The 21,114-nt window shown below is 45.2% G+C and overlaps 2 protein-coding genes across 5 annotated transcripts in view; both read right to left on the bottom strand.

Moving 5' to 3' along the window:
* Nucleotides 1–4,848, bottom strand: part of LOC144939525 (triple functional domain protein-like) — a 182,936-nt gene extending 178,088 nt beyond the window's left edge. For all 3 annotated transcript variants that reach the window (XM_078866706.1, XM_078866705.1, XM_078866707.1), the window contains exon 1: nucleotides 4,141–4,848. In XM_078866706.1, the coding sequence (XP_078722832.1) occupies nucleotides 4,141–4,207 (67 nt within the window). In that variant the 5' untranslated portion in view covers nucleotides 4,208–4,848. The remainder of the gene's footprint in view (nucleotides 1–4,140) is intronic.
* A 2,279-nt stretch (nucleotides 4,849–7,127) lies between these two features.
* AK9 (adenylate kinase 9) overlaps nucleotides 7,128–21,114 on the bottom strand; it is a 32,031-nt gene continuing 18,044 nt past the window's right edge. For both annotated transcript variants that reach the window (XM_078866708.1, XM_078866709.1), the window contains exons 21-37: nucleotides 20,389–20,607; nucleotides 19,349–19,552; nucleotides 17,772–17,902; nucleotides 16,965–17,184; nucleotides 16,354–16,422; nucleotides 15,534–15,758; nucleotides 15,056–15,277; nucleotides 13,751–13,964; nucleotides 11,996–12,197; nucleotides 11,336–11,482; nucleotides 10,899–11,116; nucleotides 10,377–10,570; nucleotides 9,300–9,469; nucleotides 8,372–8,470; nucleotides 8,140–8,242; nucleotides 7,811–7,925; nucleotides 7,128–7,597 (exon numbers count right to left, since the gene is read on the bottom strand). In XM_078866708.1, coding sequence (XP_078722834.1) covers nucleotides 7,359–7,597; nucleotides 7,811–7,925; nucleotides 8,140–8,242; nucleotides 8,372–8,470; nucleotides 9,300–9,469; nucleotides 10,377–10,570; nucleotides 10,899–11,116; nucleotides 11,336–11,482; nucleotides 11,996–12,197; nucleotides 13,751–13,964; nucleotides 15,056–15,277; nucleotides 15,534–15,758; nucleotides 16,354–16,422; nucleotides 16,965–17,184; nucleotides 17,772–17,902; nucleotides 19,349–19,552; nucleotides 20,389–20,607 — 2,991 coding nt within the window. In that variant the 3' untranslated portion in view covers nucleotides 7,128–7,358. The remainder of the gene's footprint in view (nucleotides 7,598–7,810; nucleotides 7,926–8,139; nucleotides 8,243–8,371; nucleotides 8,471–9,299; nucleotides 9,470–10,376; nucleotides 10,571–10,898; nucleotides 11,117–11,335; nucleotides 11,483–11,995; nucleotides 12,198–13,750; nucleotides 13,965–15,055; nucleotides 15,278–15,533; nucleotides 15,759–16,353; nucleotides 16,423–16,964; nucleotides 17,185–17,771; nucleotides 17,903–19,348; nucleotides 19,553–20,388; nucleotides 20,608–21,114) is intronic.

Consider the following 21,114-nt stretch of genomic DNA (forward strand, 5'->3'; position numbering starts at 1 on the left):
TGCCAACACCACCATCACTAACACCACCAGCACCACCATCACTAACACCACCAGCACCACCATCACTAACACTGCCAACACCACCATCACTAACACCACCACCACTAACACCGCCAGCACCACCATAACTAACACTGCCAACACCACCATCACTAACACCACCAGCACCACCACCACTAACACTGCCAGCACCACCATCACTAACACCGCCAGCACCACCATCACTAACACCACCAGCACCACCATCACTAACACCACCAGCACCACCACCACTAACACTGCCAACACCACCATCACTAACACCACCAGCACCACCATCACTAACACCGCCAGCACCACCATCACTAACACTGCCAACACCACCATCACTAACACCACCAGCACCACCATCACTAACACTGCCAACACCACCATCACTAACACCACCAGCACCACCATCACTAACACCACCAGCACCACCATCACTAACACTGCCAACACCACCATCACTAACACCACCAGCACCACCATCACTAACACTGCCAACACCACCATCACTAACACCACCACCACTAACACCGCCAGCACCACCATAACTAACACTGCCAACACCACCATCACTAACACCACCACCACTAACACCACCAGCACCACCACCACTAACACTGCCAGCACCACCATCACTAACACCACCAGCACCACCATCACTAACACCACCAGCACCACCATCACTAACACTGCCAACACCACCATCACTAACACCACCACCACTAACACCGCCAGCACCACCATAACTAACACTGCCAACACCACCATCACTAACACCACCACCACTAACACCACCAGCACCACCACCACTAACACTGCCAGCACCACCATCACTAACACCACCAGCACCACCATCACTAACACCGCCAGCATCACCATCACTAACACCACCAGCATCACCATCACTAACACCACCAGCATCACCATCACTAACACCACCAGCATCACCATCACTAACACCACCAGCATCACCATCACTAACACCACCAGCACCACCATCACTAACACTGCCAGCACCACCATCACTAACACTGCCAGCACCACCATCACTAACACCACCAGCACCACCATCACTAACACCACCAGCACCACCATCACTAACACCGCCAGCACCACCATCACTAACACTGCCAGCACCACCATCAATTACACCGCCAGCACCACCATCACTAACACCACCAGCATCACCACCACTAACACTGCCAGCACCACCATCACCAACACCACCAGCATCACCATCACTAACACTGCCAGCACCACCATCACCACCATCACTAACACCACCAGCACCACCATCACTAACACCACCAGCATCACCAACACCACCAGCATCACCATCACTAACACTGCCAGCACCACCATCACTAACACCACCAGCACCACCATCACCAACACTGCCAGCACCATCATCACTAACACCACCAGCACCACCACCACTAACACTGCCAGCACCACCATCACTAACACCGCCAGCACCACCATCACTAACACTGCCAGCACCACCATCACTAACACTGCCAGCACCACCATCACTAACACTGCCAGCACCACCATCACTAACACTGCCAGCACCACCATCACTAACACTGCCAGCACCACCATCACTAACACCACCAGCACCACCATCACTAACACCACCAGCACCACCACCACTAACACTGCCAGCACCACCATCACTAACACCGCCAGCACCACCATCACTAACACCGCCAGCACCACCATCACTAACACTGCCAGCACCACCATCACTAACACTGCCAGCACCACCATCAATTACACCACCAGCACCACCACCACTAACACTGCCAGCACCACCATCACTAACACTGCCAGCACCACCATCACTAACACTGCCAGCACCACCATCACTAACACTGCCAGCACCACCATCAATTACACCGCCAGCACCACCATCACTAACACCACCAGCACCACCATCACTAACACCGCCAGCACCACCATCACTAACACCACCATCACTTACACCACCAGCACCACCACCACTCACACTGCCTAGCACCACCATCACTAACACCACCAGCACCACCACCACTCACACTGCCTAGCACCACCATCACTAACACCACCAGCACTAACACTGCCAGCACCACCATCACTAACACCACCAGCACCACCATCACTAACACCACCACCATCACTAACACTGCCAGCACCACCAACACTAACACTGCCTAGCACCATTGTAATAACCACCCCCATCAACATTTTTCTCATTGACAAAAATATAAATGTAAACATCCTGGTTACGTCTGAACACACTGACAATACCGGTAAACACAACATCATTCTTGCATTTCCCACCGTGCCGTTATATCTGTTAGCGCACACGTCAGGCATCCTTCTCTCGCTCTTTCTCTTACATGATTCCATCCCAGTCCCTCACCAGCAGGGTTTATTAAAGAGTACAGTAGTGGAAGCTCTGAACACTAGGCCTGAGATCAATTATAATTAGGCATAGCAGCATCGTTAGCTGAAATCACAATTACAATGTGATTACAATGTATAACGAATTGCACAATTGCAATAGTAATTGAACCCATATCTGCCGAACACGCACTGCATTCAAAGCAAGCCCCTAAAGGAACCACACCACAGGGAGATACACAGAGCCAAACCTAAATGAATACAACCATCACCAATAAGAACACGACATCAAACTGAACAGTTAGGAACTAAACCGAACCGCTGCGGACTTCAGGACATTGGACAACGGCTTAAGCACTAAACGCACGAAATCCAAAGAAACAGAACCCTCCAGCAAATCTAATTTCCCAGGGCGAACGAGGCAGCAGCATCATTCTCTCTGTCTCTAAGACTCATGACATCACCACTCATCTAGCAGCCTGCGATCTGAACGTGCTAGTTACTACATGATGACGAGTGACCCGAATCTAGGACCTTTATGTAGGCATAGGACCCGGACCTGGGGCCATGGCACAGATATTAAATTTGGCACCGAACATTTGGGAACCTAAGGCCTAGAAACCATGGAACTCCCGAGACATGTCCAGACTTGCGGAACGGTGGACGTTGCATGACACTCAGGGAATGCAGTCTGGGATCAAGACCTGAAACCTGAGCATTTCAGAGCTCCCAGAAGCCCAATGACTCAGAGCCTAGGTAAAGGACGAGTGGCCAGTTGCATTAAACACTTCAAGTGTAAATTTACACATAATGTAGTTTGCCATTTTAAGTATTGCTTAAAGTTGGAAAATAATCACAAGAGACATTTTATGCAATTTGCCACTGAAATACATGGTTAGACCTGAACATGGGATTTCAGAGCAAAAATCAAGACACCATGGGACCTGAGACAACAACCTGGTGATAAATGAATGACCCGTGCAACAATGTTGGAACCTGCAAAAAAAACGAGGAAAACGAGACCTTCCCCACCAATGCCCATCGTGGAACCCAATTAACAGGGGAACTGAGATCAGGGACTCTGGCGACCACTACCAATGGATAAGGGACCCTAGAACCAGGATCGTGACGAAATAAAAACCCAACACACAACCTGAGATCTTAGAGGTGAGAACCTACCACCAAGATCAGGAAATAAGGCGAGGATCACATACACGGGGTCGGCAGATCTGAAACCACAAACAGGAACCTGGGATCAGATGGACCCAAAAGACATCGCACCTTGAATCGCACCCCGAGACCTGGGGTCAGGAGGAGACCTGAAAACACAACCTTAGGAATTTGGCAACGCAACCAGAGGGCCTAGGGTCAAGAGACCTACGAACTCGGATCTGGGAACAGGAGATTTACAAAACGGGGATTTCCCTGAAAGTCGAGAACTTGGGAACGCATCCAGGAGACACTGGAACCACTCAATCTGGGACATGCGATCACGAAACTTGAGGGCTTTTACCTGGGCCCTGTGATCAAGCGGCTACACGAGACCACAATATCTGGGTGACCTGAAAAATCAAATCAATTAAGAAGGGTGACCGACCCTGTGATCCGAGTGACGTGAGATCAGATCTGGGGGTGGGTGGGGGGCCCGTGGATCTGCACGCACGCAAAGGGAGAGATCTGTGGAGATCTCTGTGGACGTGGGGTTCATCCCAGGAGCCGCCTTCTCACCTGACTTGAAGAAGGCCACGATGTCCGCGTCGTTGGACGAGTCGTCGGCGACCTCCGTGGAATTCATGTCTTCTCTTGCGTTGATAAAATCGTGGACCACAGTGGTTTTTTTTTTAAAGCGAGAGGGTCGTCGTGAGCCCGGGACTATTGCTCGTTGGTTATTGTCCGCGGCGTTTACGATTTGCCGGGTACGCGGCGTTTAAACGTCGTTGTTTGATTCGCGCTATTGTCAAGCGTCGCTACAATCTCAGCACCACCACCACCGCCTCACCACCACCACGGCCTGACCACCACCTCACCACCACCACCTCACCACCGCTACAACCTCAGCACCACCACCGTCTCACCACCACCACCACCGCTACCTCACCACGGCCCCGCTGTCATGATCGGCTAGACAAGGCAGCGGGCGCCGATTTGCTCCCTTCGCTATCGTCGACGCACGGACGCTGTTGTTTTCTGTTGCGATTGCACCGTTATTATTATGTCGTCGTTGTTGTTACTGCTGCGGCTGCCGATGCCGTAGTGGCGTCTTGACGGCAAAAGGAAATCCGACGCGACCATCGGCTTCCTCCGAACCCTCCGAGCCCCTTCCCCTCTTCCAGCCGCGGCGCTTTGCCTCGCTCCACCGCCGCCGTTGTCGTCTTAATTTCTGTAACAATAATTAATATCGTCGCCCTCACGGCTTTAATTACCCGCCGACAACCCCCCACCCCCCCGGGCACCCCCCCCCCGCCGCCGCCCACCCACCCCCCTAAAAAAAAACAATAAAATAAGATAAAACCGAATAAATATTGCGATTAAATCCGCTCCGTCGCCTCCCTCCCCTCCCTCCCCTCTTCTCCTCTGCAGCTCCGACCGGGCAACGGCGGAATCAATGGAGCGACCCCACGGCATCGGAGGCATCGGAGACGGCGGCGAGGAGGAGGAGGAGGGCCTCCATGTTCTCCTGAACGAGGTTGCCGCCGCCGCTGATGATGAAGATGATGGAGGAGGAGGTGGTTGGTGGTGGTGATGATGAAGGAGCAGCGGCAGCGGCAGCGGCGGCGGTGAAGGAGAACGGAGCTGCGGACGATGGAGGGGTAGGGGTGGGGGGGGAAGAGGAGAATGAACGGAAAGAGCCGAGCGGCCCGGGCGGGGTGAGACGGAGATTGCCGAATCCCTGGCCAGGGAGGGTTTTTTTTTCTTCTTCTGGGTTTTGATTTTTTTTTCTCGCGTGTGTGTGTGGTGCGTGTGCGCGCAGCGTCGTTTCGTTATTTAAATATATCCACGTTGCCCTGCTCTGTGCTGCCCCGGTGTGGCTGCGATGGGGAAATCTCTTTCTCTCCGGAGGGTGATGTCACCCCCGTCGTTTTGCTCGGCTTGGGACTCCATCGAGATGATGATGATGGCTTCGGGTCACGGGGGTGCACCGATGGGATTCGCCTTCATTGAGCAGATTCTGCGGCCACGTTGAGGCCCTCTGTCCCATCTTATTAACGTCTCCTGTGCCAGGCCCCTTTGAGTGCTCTTTTTTGTGGTTGCAATTTTTGATAGGGTTAGATCATTAAATGTGTGTTCTGGTGCTGTCATTACTCTCGGCGTTTTGTCATTTGCATTCCTGCCTACCTATCGTTATTATCTGCGAGATTGGCTGTAGCATTCCAATGTACACCTCTATGGCAGTTCATTAAGCTTATCATCTAACTCGTATGTGGATCTAGATAAATACAATATGTGCCTCTATCATAATACATCGGTAATCTACATTTAATTTAAGTTTGTCGTCCTGCTCACCCTTCACCAATATGTCAACAATGAATGTGCTTTGGCTGTGCCGTGCACAAAAATAAAACTGAAATTCCTCCACTTTCATCTGATGTCTATTTATTTTATCCGAGCCCACGTCATTATTGATCACCATCTTCATTTGAGTATGGTAAACGTATTCATTATTAATACTCGCAAACCGCACGTCGTTTGGACGTGACTGTTCGTCCCTAACCTCGCTGCAGACGTGACGCCCTGTCAGCCAGCAAAACATTTTTTTCGAACATAGTATGAAATATTGCTTTATTTATTTGTATTCACCTTAATGTAACATTTACGCATCATTTTCTTTATTTATTTTTTATCATAGCACAGTGAAAGACATCATTTTTCTTGCACAGGTGGTGAGCGAATGATGGAGTGCGATTTGATGTTACAATTTATTTATCTTACCTGCCGGTATTACTTGAATGGTGCATCACTTTCATTTTGTCTTCCTCGAATGTTTGCTTCTCCTCAAATGTCTGCAATGCTTCTGAGTTATTTGCTGTAACTTCAAATTGTTTTTGTTTTACCACTGTCCTCAGCGGGTCGTTCCTGTAAATCAGCTTGAGGCTGAATGTTTCTTACCCGCATAAACATAGAAAATCAATCAAAAGATGCGGCCGAGGTGGAAGGTGGGTGGGGATGCAGGGGTTGTCATCAAGCAGGTGTGCGCAGTGACGTCACTAGTCATCCAGCCAGGACGCCAGTCAGAAAAACTTTTCTCGAATACACTGGAATATATTGATGTATACGATTTCAATACACGAAATTCAATTGTTTGTAATATTTAACCTGTCTTTTTATACGTCGAAGTGGTGGAAGAGTAATTAGCGCATTGTACCATGAATCCAGCGACCTGATTTAGATTCCCAACAACAGCTAACATCCATGGCAAGTGATATATAAAGCAGCTCTGGGCCTCCTAACCCCTTCACCAACCCGCACTGACAACTGTGGTTAAGTTTCATTAAAAAAAACGATCCCCAAGACTGACATGGCATTTAAAGGTCTTCATCCAGCAGTTGATTGACAGGTGGCAGACTTAGGCAAGCAGAAATTGCATCATTGCAAAAAGCATTCATGTAATAGATTTCTAAACCAATCCCTCGAATGATATAGAGCAATGGTTCCCAGAGGCATCCCAGAATAAAAAAAAAACATTGAGGAAAAAAACAGGATAGTTTAAAGCTTTTTATTTGCAAAATTGGTTCAGCACACGTGCAAGAGAATTCAATGAACAAAAAGTCAATAGGCCAATAGACTAAACATATTTAATGTATGTGTGGAGTCACACAAGAGAGTTCTGCTTATATATCCATCACACAACTTTAAGTACTCTTCAATATGTTATGAAAATTTTACAAAGTTGAATATATGGCCATTTACTCCAGATTGATCAATGTTATTTGACATTCGCTTGTCCGTTATACAAGCCCTACCTGGGTCATCCCTGCAGATTTGTCTAGATCTTTTGACCCACACTTCTCAATGGCCAGGAAGGTCTGCATACTGTGCTCCAGTGCAGGTGGGCGCTGGTCGATAGGCTGGAAGGCGCGTGGCATGGTGGAACCCAGGTGCACCAGGAGTTCACAGCACTCCTCAAAGCTCCGCAGTCGCTGCTTGTACTCGGTCTTCACGTGCTCAGAACTCCTAGGGTTCAAGGCTGCCACATGCACATTCAATATACAGGATCTGCTGCATTCAAAGCACCTCCCCCCCCCCACCAAACACTGCTCACGGTAACTCAGTTTTAAAGGAGACCCATGGTGATGAGTTTATAGCTGTGCAAAGCCACAACAAAGCTTAGTTGCGCTTGCCTGCCCGCAGTTCACTGTTTCAAAATGAAAGGCCAAGGTTTAACGGTGAGTGAACTTACTCTTGAGATGGAATGCGACGAGCAGAAGGGCGGAGCGGTGCAGAGAGAGGAAGGGGTATTTAGGCTTGAGGCACCCCACTGCACTCAAGGCTTTCACCAACGCAGTTGACAAGCCCTGAGCAGGAAAGAAAACCACAGCCACCCACACAGTCTTCTTACCAATGTGCCTAGAGGTTCCTTTGTATATATACATTTTAAATCAGTACTTCAGAAAATACACAAACACCCGGTTATATTCCTTTACTTAAATATACCCTGCCTGCTCTTTGCGTATACAAGTCAGTAGAAAATGTGCGTTTTTATGCTGGAAAATGTATGAACAGCAATACCTGCTCCAGGTAGCCCAACATTGGAAGTGAGGTCAATGATATCGGCACTCTCTTTGGTGGAAGTTTTTTGGGGAGTTTAATATCTGAATATTTTTCTGGCAACCTACAGGAAAAAAGCATAACACAAATTATTTCACGTTATTACAATTCCAGTGTAATACATATATACATGATACGCATATGATGTGTGAAAAAAATATATGATGGACATTAAATTTAAAAAGGCACTTACTTCAAAAATGATTGCCGTGCAGCTTCCGACAGGCAAGTGTAAACCTTTCCTCTGTATTCTGCAGCAAATTCCATACTCCCATTCACCAAGCAGTCATAGCTGAAATAAATTAGGCTTTCCATTGGAGTGGAAACATCTACCTTATGGACTCCTTGAATGATTTAGGCATATCTAAAGATGTGCATTTCTCTATACCCATCCTGTCTAGAAGTGTTTACCATCACAGCCGTATAGTCACTACCAGTATCACGTTTTAAGTGGATCATTATTACCAACACAAGATGTGGCAAGTGAAAAATTACACTTTCTGCACACATTCAATGTTATTGAACAACACTGCCAACATTTATTTAACAGGCTAGTTAATTTTGTTACATATTCTTAGGATTAAGTTCAGTGCCCGATGCTCGTTAGGCTGCAATAAGGCATACTCATTTAACAAGACAAAATAAATATAGAATATTGAGAATAGGTTTTCCCATTTTTCCTGGCAACAAAACAGTTGTGTTCAGATGTTAAAACACCAAACTGAAACCTTTTACAAGGAATCATGTCTGCATTAACCACAATACTTGTGGTCAGAATGCAAACAAAAAACATACTCTGATAATATATGCATTGTCTTTGAAACTGATTGGTCCACACCAGAGACAGCTTTCTTTGGAGCCTCGTCTCAAACGGTGTTATTTCAGAGGATGCCTTTTGGCGAGTATGTTTTTTGTTTGCATTCTTGACCACAAGTATTGTGGTTAATGCAGACATGATTCCTTGTAAAAGGTTTCAGTTTGGTGTTTTAACATATTAACACCTGTTTTGTTGCCAGAAAAAAGGGGAAAACCTATTCTCATATTTTGGTACTGGTAAAGGAGATCCCATGATGAAATATAGAACAGAAACACAATTGAGATTGAGGATGAGGTGGGTTTACCTGAGCTGACCGTCCAGGTAGGTGACAGGGCAGTAGCCCTGAAGCTCCACCTGCTTGGGGAACATCTGCTTTACTTGTGCCGGTGTGAGGGGATGGGGCAGTGCGTCGCTTGGAGGCAGAGCACGCGGTGCCAGCGGAGCCGTGAACTGCTCGGGACTTTTAAGGAAAATCTGGGCAGGGGGTGAAATGTGCCAGTGCTTAGTTACAGCCAAATGTCGCACTTGCATATATTATATATTTTTTGTATGGATGTAATTGCCTGGTTCAGCCCATCACATATTCTGTAGCCCGAGTTACAGTGATCATGATTGTGTGCACCTTGTCCAAGAGCAGAGAACAAATATGCAAATGCAAAGGTACATTTAAAAGACACAAGATAAGTATTAGTTGAAATAGGCACAAGTAACACATAGATCAGACATCACACTTAAGTATGGAGAGCAAAAAATAACAATACATCAGAGAATGACAACAAAAAGGCATATTTTAGTTTTATTATCACAACATTTGAAACAATATTTTTGAAATTATTTTACTTTGCACAATTCCCTGCAATTGTTTACCTATGTACAAAATTATTGAATTTCCTACCAAGTCTGCCTTGCAAGTGACTTTTCTTGATGGGATCTCATAGTTATAATTAAAGTTTTGATTGATTCAAAGTGCAATTATTTAATAACAGTTTTTTATTGTGTTATTACACAGCCATTACATGTATATTGCATACACATATATAACACATGAGAAAGGTAAGTTTTAGATACAGTAAATAATTTAACATGTTAAATATTTATCATTTTCTCAAGGCCACCAACAGATAAGCACTGACCAATGCTCATTTGAGACAAGTAGACACTGACTTTGTGTTTCCATAAGACAAATGACTTGTAAAACATTATTTTACAATTTCTAAGCACAGGCCCAATGGCCCAAAATGTAATTGGGCCAGCAGCAGACAGCACTGTGAAACGTGTAATGAGTACGAGTTAACACATTTCTTGAATTGAGCAAGGTTATAAGAGCTGTATATTAAAAAAGACAACATCGAGGGAATAGACAACACAAGCACAATCCCACCTGCAGATCAGTCTCTGAAGCCATTTTGTAGTAGTGTCCGCAGAACTCTGCAGTCCACCGCAAGGAGGGAGCGTCACAGCAGACGTACTCCCCGCGGAGTGCCAAGCTGACTGGGCAGTACTCCTTGAACTCACCCAGCCGCACTGCACACTCCTCCGGAGTCACGCACAGACCCTCAATCCGGGCCGCCCATCCTGAGCATTTCAAATGGGCAACATAGACACGAACACGAGTGAAGAATGAGCTAAGTACGAATCTGTCTGCTTTTGAAGCTTAATAAATTCCAGTGCGTCCCATATCTGACCATTACATATTTGCCCTAACCAATTAACGTCCACACTCAGTGCAGTATTTATTCAAGGGGAACTGACATTTTCTAAATACGTTCGCTTATTCTACCTTTGCACATATTCCATCTACCGCTCGGTCTCCAGTGAGTTGGACATGTGACGTTGTACTGTGCTGCACGTATTGTGATGGGCAACGGCACATTCAAAAAGTATTGGTGTGAATGCTTCGTACCTCGGCCAATGTCATGCAGATAGTCCTGGATCTGCCGCACACTCACTGCCACATGGCGCAGCATCTCAGTCCACAGCCACCACTTGCTCCGGGTGCCATCCATGAGAATCCAATTCTGGTGTTGACGCTTGTAAAAGTCCTGCACAGCAGCCACTTCTCTCTGATGATGAGACATCTTTACAGCCAGTGCCTGGGGGCTGTCGAGTTGCGGGTAAGACCTGCCCAGACAATAACATTAAATCTGAGTTGCATCACAAAGGCTGTAATTTGCAGTGCATGTTATTTAGACTCTTTAGGCACAAATCTGACAGCCATAACCAACAAAATTGCGTGTCCTTGGACAAACACCAGCTTATAGGAACACTGACCATGTATAATCCACGAAAAATATACACCTGGGTCCAAAAATAAATGTTATCAGCAATAAGGACATCTACCTCCCAGGCCCCTTGCAATCTTGGAATCCTCTCTGTAGCACCTCCGAACTCGCCAGCTGCATTGCGACAACGATCACCGGCACAATCCCGCGAGCATCCAGCAGGCGTACCTGCCTCTGCGTCAAGGGATAGCCATCGAGCACAAACCTGAATGACAGCCAGACAAGGTGACCTTATGAACTAACTTCAGAAAAACACTGAAACAATGTGACTGAACACCTCACTATGTTACTATTTGCAGCCGTTTTTGGCTGAATTGGTAGTGATTAGGTTTATTATCTGAATTAATAGGTGGCCATTAGACTGCAGGTAAGCGAGTCATTACGTATAATTTGCAGCCACGCGTGAGCTTTGTGTGATTTTTATCATCACGTGCATTTCCCTTCATACATTGTCTTGAACCTGAAAGGATAGTTTTACTGTAAATGCTATGAGTATGAAGCACAGGAAATATCTTATAGTTGACTCTTCGGACACAACTACACACACGTGTGGCAGCGTTCACTTCATGTGCACATGTACATCAGCTCCTGAATGTGAATCACACTCGATGCAGGAGACCAAACACGTGCCTATCGGCTCTGCGTAAGTGCTCATATAAGTGATATCGTGTGTTGTATAACATGCGCCCTAATATAACTGCGCTGTAATGCATTGTACCCGTGCGTATGGCAGATTGGCTGCATGAGTACTACGTCCAAGCACCGGGTGGTCAGCTCGTCAGGCACAGCCTGCCCAGATAGCAGGACAGCCGTGAGCTGTGCTGCTAGGGCCGTGCCAGGCTGGGTAGCCAGCACAGTGCGCACCGCCTCCCCTGCCGACAGCCGCAGCACCCCGTACTCCTGCGCCAGCCTGCCTGCAACTGCAACCAGTGATCCGCTCATGACTGTGGTCGTTTGAATGCTGTCAGCGCCACAGGATGTATACAGTGCAATGCAACTTGATGCAATGCATCATTCCACAATTGCCATGCAGCAGCCCCAAAGCATCACGGGTTTGGAGGAAGCCGATCGCCCCCCCCGCCCCCCCAATACGGCAAACTGCAATGCAATTCAAAACAAATATTACGCAACGTGCATGAACTGAAGGAAATCCTAATGGGGGACAGAGGAAAAACGTGAAGCGGGGCTGGCATTTGTTAGGGGAGGCTTGGCTAAGCTGGAAGTTGTTTGAAGCAGGAGGTAAACGTAGTTCCTGTAAGGAGCAGAACAGAGTGAAGATGCTCTGCAAAATTATTTCAAGGTGTATCTCATTCAAAATGTTATTTTTTTTTAACCTGAAAGGGATGCTTGGCAGAGGTGTATCTCGATTTAATTTTTATTGCGTTTTTTTTATTTAGAACTCTGAAATTCTTTGGAAAAAACACCCCCATAAAACCTTGCCTATTTAATACAAATGTGTCTATGTCATCTGTTAACCGTGATTATCACCAGTATTTTAACGAGCATAGCATGGACAAGGAGCGGAAGCAGGAGGGGATGAGGGGACAGCTGTCTGATGGGTGATGATGCATCATTACATGTTTGTGAACGAGGGTAAAATAATGATTTTTCCACCATACTTCATCATTATTCTCATTAAGCATTCTGGGTTGAATGAGAGCCAAGGCTGAGTATAAAGGGCTGTGATATCTGGTTGTGATGATTTACATGTTTGCTCATACAGTTATAGATGTCAAGTTACGAGTACAGGTAGGTGTCATTCATGTAATATTACATTGGTTTAAATACATTTACCAATGATAGTTCAACAAAGTGGCTTATCATGTAGAAATTTCTAGCACCTAAGTACTCTAAACACATGTTTCTAAATGTGGAGGGAAAATCTGGAGGGCTTTGATAAAAAAAAATCCATGCAATCATGGGGCGAAAATTAAAAAAAACTCAAAAAAATCGGCGTCAGGGTCAAACCCACGACCTCCTGCATGCCAGGCGAGGCAGTTAACATCTCTTAGCCACTGTGGCACCCCTAATTAGAGCAGACGCCAATGGAGGCATACCATAATGCCACCAATCTGTTGAAGCATCAAATCAGACATCAACGCATCATCACAAATTAAACAAATTAAGTGCACTTTTATATGCTGTCACATGACAACTGACATAAGCTTGAGGGTAGATTGCATCGAAAAACATAGCCTTGGAGCGGAAGTGAGCTTCTCAGCCATGAAGATCCATAAACAACGATGCCAGGTTAGAACTTTTTTCTACAACTTATGTTGCAATGAATGCTTCCGGCAGTACAATTAGAGTTCAAATCCGAACCATTTCCAGATTTATTCAGACAAATTCCAGAAATGAACAGCATGAATTCCAGGCTCTTCATGCTCCCCGTTACATTTCCATGCACTTAATTTTTTCATGGAAAATGTATTTCAAAAACCTAAACATGACTAAAGTAATATCTTGACCTTACTTGTGGTTTTTCCAGATTTTGGAGGGCCCAAAACAGCCAGCCTAATAGGAATGGCTGGCTTAGGTGGTGGCTGAAATGTGTACAGCACAGGATTTGCTGTAAACTTGTCTTGGGAAGCCTTGCTGGAGAAAAAGTAGATGTGTTGCCGATAGATGACTTGGTATGACACTTCTGCAGTGCTCCGGCTTTTTGAAAGGACATCTCCTTCATACATCTGTATGGGAAACCACAAAGTTAAATGCATGCACCGTTTAAATATTAAGCATTACATATAAATAAAAGAGTGTGGCATTTCCAACCTCACCACTGGGGACCTGCCCCAGTTCTGGAGATCTTAGAGTAAAGCTGCACTAGGCATGTTCAGCACTTATATTACAGACCACTGAGGAAAATCTAGGCTTCCTGGAGGAAATCATGTTGGTTGCTTTGTTGGAGGCACTCGGTTCTCTGAGGTGAAGCTCAACCAATTTCCTGCCCAGCACTAAGGAGGTAATGTATATAGGAAGCACCTGTCTACCCTGTGACACTTTAAATCTGGTGAGGGTGGTGGCGTGTGCCAGTAATCATCCTTGTGCACGCGAGGGTTGGCGAATCGCAAACATTGAGGTGCCGTACCGTGGCTCACCAGAAGAGGGTGGTACAGTAAACGCGGACTAATGTCACCTGTCCTACCTGTATGGGATAGCGTGTTGCCCCTTCGCATCTGTGGGTTTCCTATGGGTGCTCTGGCATCCTCCCACATATGTAAACACCCATTAATTGGGCTCAAAATAGCTCAATCTATGCACCTCCGTGGTTGCGGAATGCGCAGCATTGTGATGCAGTTGCGTAAATTACACAATAAAAGCAATTTGTTATTATGAGTCGGGGTTTTTTACTTCAGTTTCCAAGCTGATATGCCACTCGACATAACTAAAATATCTGGCACAGAAAAATGTCTACTATATAATTAAAACTAAAAATCATATCTCATTGGTGATTAAGAATGCATGTCAAAATATGCAATTTACTCCATTTACCCAGAATATAAAATTACGTTCACATTACCATGGTTTCTTTTAAATATGTTACATTAGTCTCATTTGCGGCATGCGCACTTGCAACAACATACCACACTGCTGATGGGATGCAGTGCATGCTTAACAGTACAAGTGACAGGGCATTGTAAATATTGGCAGGGATAACGATTTGATAAATGGCTCATTACACATGCTGACAATTCCGTGAATAATGGGAACTTTATAAAGCTGTTGGGAGAAGCGTTGCTCCCCATTGTTGGCATTTCACAGTGGCACAGGCCCGCACCTTGACAGGATCACGGTACCCAAAGCAGCTCAGCTGTTTGTAGGAAAGCCGAAGCATCCGCTGAGCGAGGCGGGCCGAGACGGGGATACACGACTGGAGCAGGGACCCTCGGTTAGCGGGGAGATGAGGTCCCAGCCGCTCCCACAACTTGTGCTGTACAATGTGACGCCTGCGACTCCCATCCACCTCCAGGATGTCCACCAACACGTTCTCCAAACTCTCCTGTTGGTTCGCAGTCACACGGGTTCCCGCTTTGCTCTCATTTCACACCGGCGGCGTCATTTTCACATGTTTGATATCCGGCAGTTTTCTCTCACTCAATGTTAGCATTGCTTGTGTATGTATATATATATTTATATATCCATTAACGGTTTTAATTACAAAACAGTGGGCCATGTGGAGTGGTGCACACTGAACACAAGATATAAAGCACTCTTCTGCATATACCGTAGATGTTTCCAATAGCATACAGACAAACCTTCAAATTCTGCAAGGCATTCGTATCAGCGTCAAATTTCTCTCCGAGCTCAGTTTTTATACGTTCTGCCACATCCGATTCCTCTTCCAACTCTTCCACTTCCTCCTCGCCCTCCTCTTCATTCTCCTCCTCATCATCATCATCATCAGGCTCCTCCTCAGGATCGCTCCCCTGACTCTCCTCATCGCTCATCTCCATTTCCCGTTCTCTTGCTCTTCGTCTCTCCTGTACAAGCACATATTTCCCAGCTAAGGTCTCTTCTGTTGAGTACTGTACATTTGTTAAAGCTCATCGTTTTCTGAATGTATGATGTATGTGTTCCGGCTAAAACACTGCAAGTTGGCACAGTAGGGGGCACAGGTGATGCATCTGCCAGTCATCTCAGTGAGTCAACCCATGGCACCTGCTGGGTCTGTCCCATGACCTGGCAGCGGCCGTTCGACACTTAACATGGCCTTAAAGTGCACATAGCCTGGCACAAACGCCGTGATGACATCACCACCACTTAGTTGCGAATTGCGGTTATTGTTGTGTGTATTTCTTGTGTTCGACCTATGTGCACTAGAGATGTAATTAAGCATCTATCAATTGATTACAATCTATTATGTTATTCATACTATATGCAAATAATCATACATGTAGAAGAATAATTAAAGATTAATGCAAATTATATGCTTCTGTAAAATTAGATTAATGCGACAAAGACGACAGAAAACACAACAAAGAGGGTATAAGCGACAAAAAATATACCTGAATTGCGACCCTCAATTGTGACAATGTAATGAATCATATAAAGCAACTTAATAGAGCGTGCACTCACAAGCCTTTCAGCTCTTCTCTCTGCTTGACGGGCCAGACGGTTGGCTGTCCTTTTAGAAAGCTTCTCCTCCTGTGATAGAATTATATACAGAACACATTTAAATTTTAATAAGCCCAAAGCCGTCCAAAGCATATTGTTCCACAGAGCAAATTAACATGGCTTTAAAAAATATGAATACAATTCAATGTCTCTAAAATATGATAATACCGTAGAGTGCTTTATTTTTTATTGACAAAAGACCACTTTAAAAAATACTGTACAATTTTTTGTTAAATAATCTGACTGCAATCGCATCAGTAGAATGTCTTATCAGTAAGCACAACAACCATAGATCAAGCGAACCAGACTTAAATAACTGATTATTACAACAATTAATTGCGGCAATATTTAACTATCCATTAAGATTGTTTATATCGTGAATCGAGATAATTGCTCAGGGCTGTTATCCAAGGTTTGCTCCACGTTCTCCATAAATTTCAATTAAAAGTTCATATCTACTACGTCACTCAATTTTGCTCATAACTACATAGGTTTTAAACATATACCACTTGTAAACTGCAGAGAAATTCCGCGTGCAATAAAGAATGGCTGCAGCACTCGGTGCAACGCACCTGCAGCTGCTTTTTGAGAGCCTTCTTATTTGCGAGCTCCTCCAACTTCCGATTATTCTCAAGTCTCCACTTGTCGAGCTGTGGAGGCAACAGCCGCTTGATGACATCTCCCTCCATGACATTGAGGAGGACAGCCACCTCCGGGAACAGTGCCCTCTCAGCCAGGTACTGCACTTCATCTGGGGTGCTGGGGAAGCCCTCCAAAAGGAAACCTCGTGACCTGTGCAAAACGGAGGGAGGGGAAGCGGTCAGCTCCACACACACTGCCACGACTCTGGTCAACTGTTGCAAGTGGACGCTGAATATGGAATGCCTGTCAATCGTAAGATAATTGTTAGACTTAATGAGATTCCTGCATACTGTACTGTACTGCCTTCTACGAGTACAGAGATGTCCCACTTAATTACATTTCTGTATCGAATACGGTTATTCTAATACAATAATTAATAAATGGAAAGGCTCTCTGTCATTGCAAACAATTCATAACTAACATTGAAGTCATCAACCAATGAACCTTCGAGACTAATGTGTTCAATTGGCATATGTTTAGATGCAACCCAGAAGACGAATGTTTTGATGCCAATGATCTGTACTAGGCTGTATCCTGGGATGTCCAATACAGATGTCACGAGAGCTGTAACGCTCTGTTAACATTTCAACTTCTTTTAATTTCTACATCTCTGACTCTCATAAGCAAGGTGTAGCCCCTTTAAACAAATGCTGCTTGGTTGCCTGGTGTTAGAGGCAATCGTCATCCATGAACAACTTGGGACCATTCAGCACATTTCAGCAAGAATGATTTTGCACCTGAAGGGCTCCTCGTTCCACCAGGAAAGGAGGAGTTTATCGAGCAGTTGTGCTGGCAGTGGCTCGCTGTCTGAGAGGTAAGCCTCCACGGCCTCCGCATGCTTCTGCCAGTCGCCCTCCACCTCTTGCTGCTACTCTCACATGGAAACAAGACATTATTCAGAGAAGCCACGTGTTTACAGCTACTCACTATATATCCATTTCCTATTCATACTCATAATAATGCAATTTATATTGTGCGCAATATTTTCATATACATAAATGACAATGAATCTGAGGCACGGAGTCAAGCTTGGTGTCACTCAAAAGCCAGGCAAGAGAGGTGGAACTTAAGTGTTTCTTAAAGTAGGTGTAGATTGAATGCTGCGAATGTGCTGCGGGATGGCGTTCCAGATGGAGGGGGCTGCCATGGAGAAACGACGTGTAACAGTGACAGTCCTTGTTCCTGGTATAAATCTAGCAGAGGATGACAGGCATCAGGGATGACGCGGATGAGATTGTTTTGAAAACATGGGGAGTTTATTTTAAGGTGACTGGGTGAAGATCGAACAAGGATGGAGTTGCAATAGGTGAGGTGTGACCCAACTATCCAGCAGGCAAAGGTATTGGCGACTTCAGTGGTGATGAGTGAACGTAATTGACGGAAGTTGCAAGATATGATGATGTGGTTGGTGGAGCTGTCAAAGGTCAATGTGGAGTCGAGAGGAACATCGAGGCACTTGATGTGGTCAGAAACATGGATAGTGGAGCCTAACTGTTAATATGCTAGAAGGCAACATGAATATGGCGAGTTGCTTTCTGGTGCTGATCATGACGGCCTCGAATTTTGGAAGCAATCAAGGAGAGATCGCGGGTCCAGAACCACTGCTGCAAGGCAGTGGTGCACTCCCTAAGCCTCTCGAGTCCGCAGAATTTATATCATAAAGTTAAACATGTGTCCAACATCACAGTTTAGTTTAACACGTAGGCTTTCGCGAACAATATTATTCATAATAAAGGTTTTGGGGTTAGATCGCGTTATTTATAAATGTGTCGTAACCCTCCACCACCCGACATGGCCAAACAGTAAAAAAATGTGTCACGTTTACAAAGGACAAATAGTTTAACTAACCATTTAATAGGCACTGCATTTAAATGTACTGTAGTTCACTTAAAAATACAATTTAGTTTACCTCAATTGCTACATAAAATAGGTAGATTGATGCTTATAACAGAATATATCACGATACACTCTAACTTTGCAATAGTTTATATGCAATGTTTCAAAATGTTCCATGTTTGGTTTGGATTTTTAACCCATGTTAACTGTTAATCTATTAGTTTCAATGTCCAAAGTATGCAATTACAAACCATTGGGGATCTGTTGAGACTTGATAGTTTTAATTAACCCCATATACACCCCTCCCCAATGGCATCTGTTGTATACTTTAATCCATATATATGGTGAAATTTCACCATGCAGATACAGTTTGTTGACCTTAGCCTGCACCTCCGATTAGCACGGTTGGCTACGTATGGTGCGAAAGAAGTTCAACATACACACATACATGCATGTGCGTATACAAGTGTGAGCATACCTGTTGAGGTTGGTTGTCCTCTGGTGGCTTTTTGTCGGAACTGGGCTCTTGTGGCACAGCTTGCTTGTCCCCAGTTGTCACCAGCTCCCGCAGCCTTTCCCGGAACTGGATGTGGAAGATCTCCAGCTTCTCGGCCAGCCAGCGTGCGCACATGCTCTTTCCTGCACCCCGAGGTCCCAGCATCACAATGCGGAGTGGAGGAGCCTGAGGGAAAACGTGGTTACAAAAACACGGAGCAAAGTCGAGTGGAATTGCAGTGCAAATAAAGAGTAAATGGTGAAACTGTGCAGTGAGTTAATGCACAGTATAACCGTAAATTCCTCTATAAACTCCTGGGATAATTCTGAAAAATAGCTGGCAAGGTCTTTCGGTTTGCGGGTCCCTAAAAAAAAGCACATATGGTGTTAAAAATGATCTTATAGAAGGAATCAGGTTTCATGTTAACAAGCCTAGCCATTATACTAACCCTAATCCTAATGATAATAACAGTTCAAAAGTGGTATAGGAAATAACAAATTGATCAGTTTATAGACATCACCAGGGACCTCACAGCTATGTAGTCCCTGGCATTCGTAGGTTTTGCTGATGAACAAGCTGGCCCTAAGCCAACACAAGAGGTCCAAGCCTTTTTACCTCAATGGGTGGCCAGATTCATGAATATGGCCATACCGTACACAACACTGACGGCTTTTATAACATCCTTTCGAAGCTTTTCAGTCACTCAGAAATGATTACACTAACTTATTCAGCCTCTAAGAAATCCGCTTCTTCTTTTCCTTGCACTAATTATTTTCTTGTTTACTATCACCATCAATTATGAGATCCGAATAGCAAAGAAACATTACTAATTCGAATTAAAATGGAACATATTACAAATGTTTGTTTTTAAACTAATGAGGACATTGTAAACTTTGATTTGTCTGAATGAAAGTCATCCAGCGGCAAGCACACTGCAAACTATGTTTCTCTACCTCTGGCCAAACATCCTGGAGAAACATTTTCGTATAAATATAATAAATTGGTAAATAAACAACTCTTACCTGCAGAGGCTCCATGTGAGCGATAAACTCCTTCGGGCTTTCGCAGAACTGAGTGCGAGCCTCCGGGCTCGTCAAGTAGTAAACGCGTTCGCGGTATTTGGCAGCCACCTCTGGGTTTCCCGGTGCCAGAACAAACCTCTGCTTCAGTGCCACGGGGCAGAAATGGCTGCTGTCGCCCAGCTGCCTTTTAGATTTATGCTTGTCGTCGTTCTGCTCCTCCTGAAGCAAGGGAACATGAGTACGGCACAACTCTGTGGCTAATGGAACTACATTCCATTGATTTCATCTCAAGTGAGATAAATATTTAAGTATGGTCCACCACACTGGTGAGATGAACTCTTGACAATTCACAATCTATTTTTTTTATGTATCGATGTGTCATACAACCATAAATTACCCTTCATAATTTAAACATTTCAAGCATTTGAAAAAGTTGCGTGAACAGAATGGTTGAAAAGCAAATAAATGTGTTGATGCACAGTGATGGCTGCGAGCTATGTGGTTCGTACAAATATTAGCCGATCATAATGAAAATGTAAAGTAAGCACACCACAATGAGAGGTTACTACAGATCCCACGGTGAGACCACCATGGCTTTTCCTGGATGTTTCTGTTGCGTGTCGTCACTTTAAGATGTGGTTTGTTCACGTTTTTGTTTGTTGCGGTTGCACCCAAGTCAAAAGCTGCATGGCTCACAGGGCTCTCCCTAATAAATGAAACTGAACT

This window comes from Lampetra fluviatilis, chromosome 2, assembly GCF_964198595.1.
Source record: "Lampetra fluviatilis chromosome 2, kcLamFluv1.1, whole genome shotgun sequence".
NCBI lineage: Eukaryota > Metazoa > Chordata > Hyperoartia > Petromyzontiformes > Petromyzontidae > Lampetra > Lampetra fluviatilis.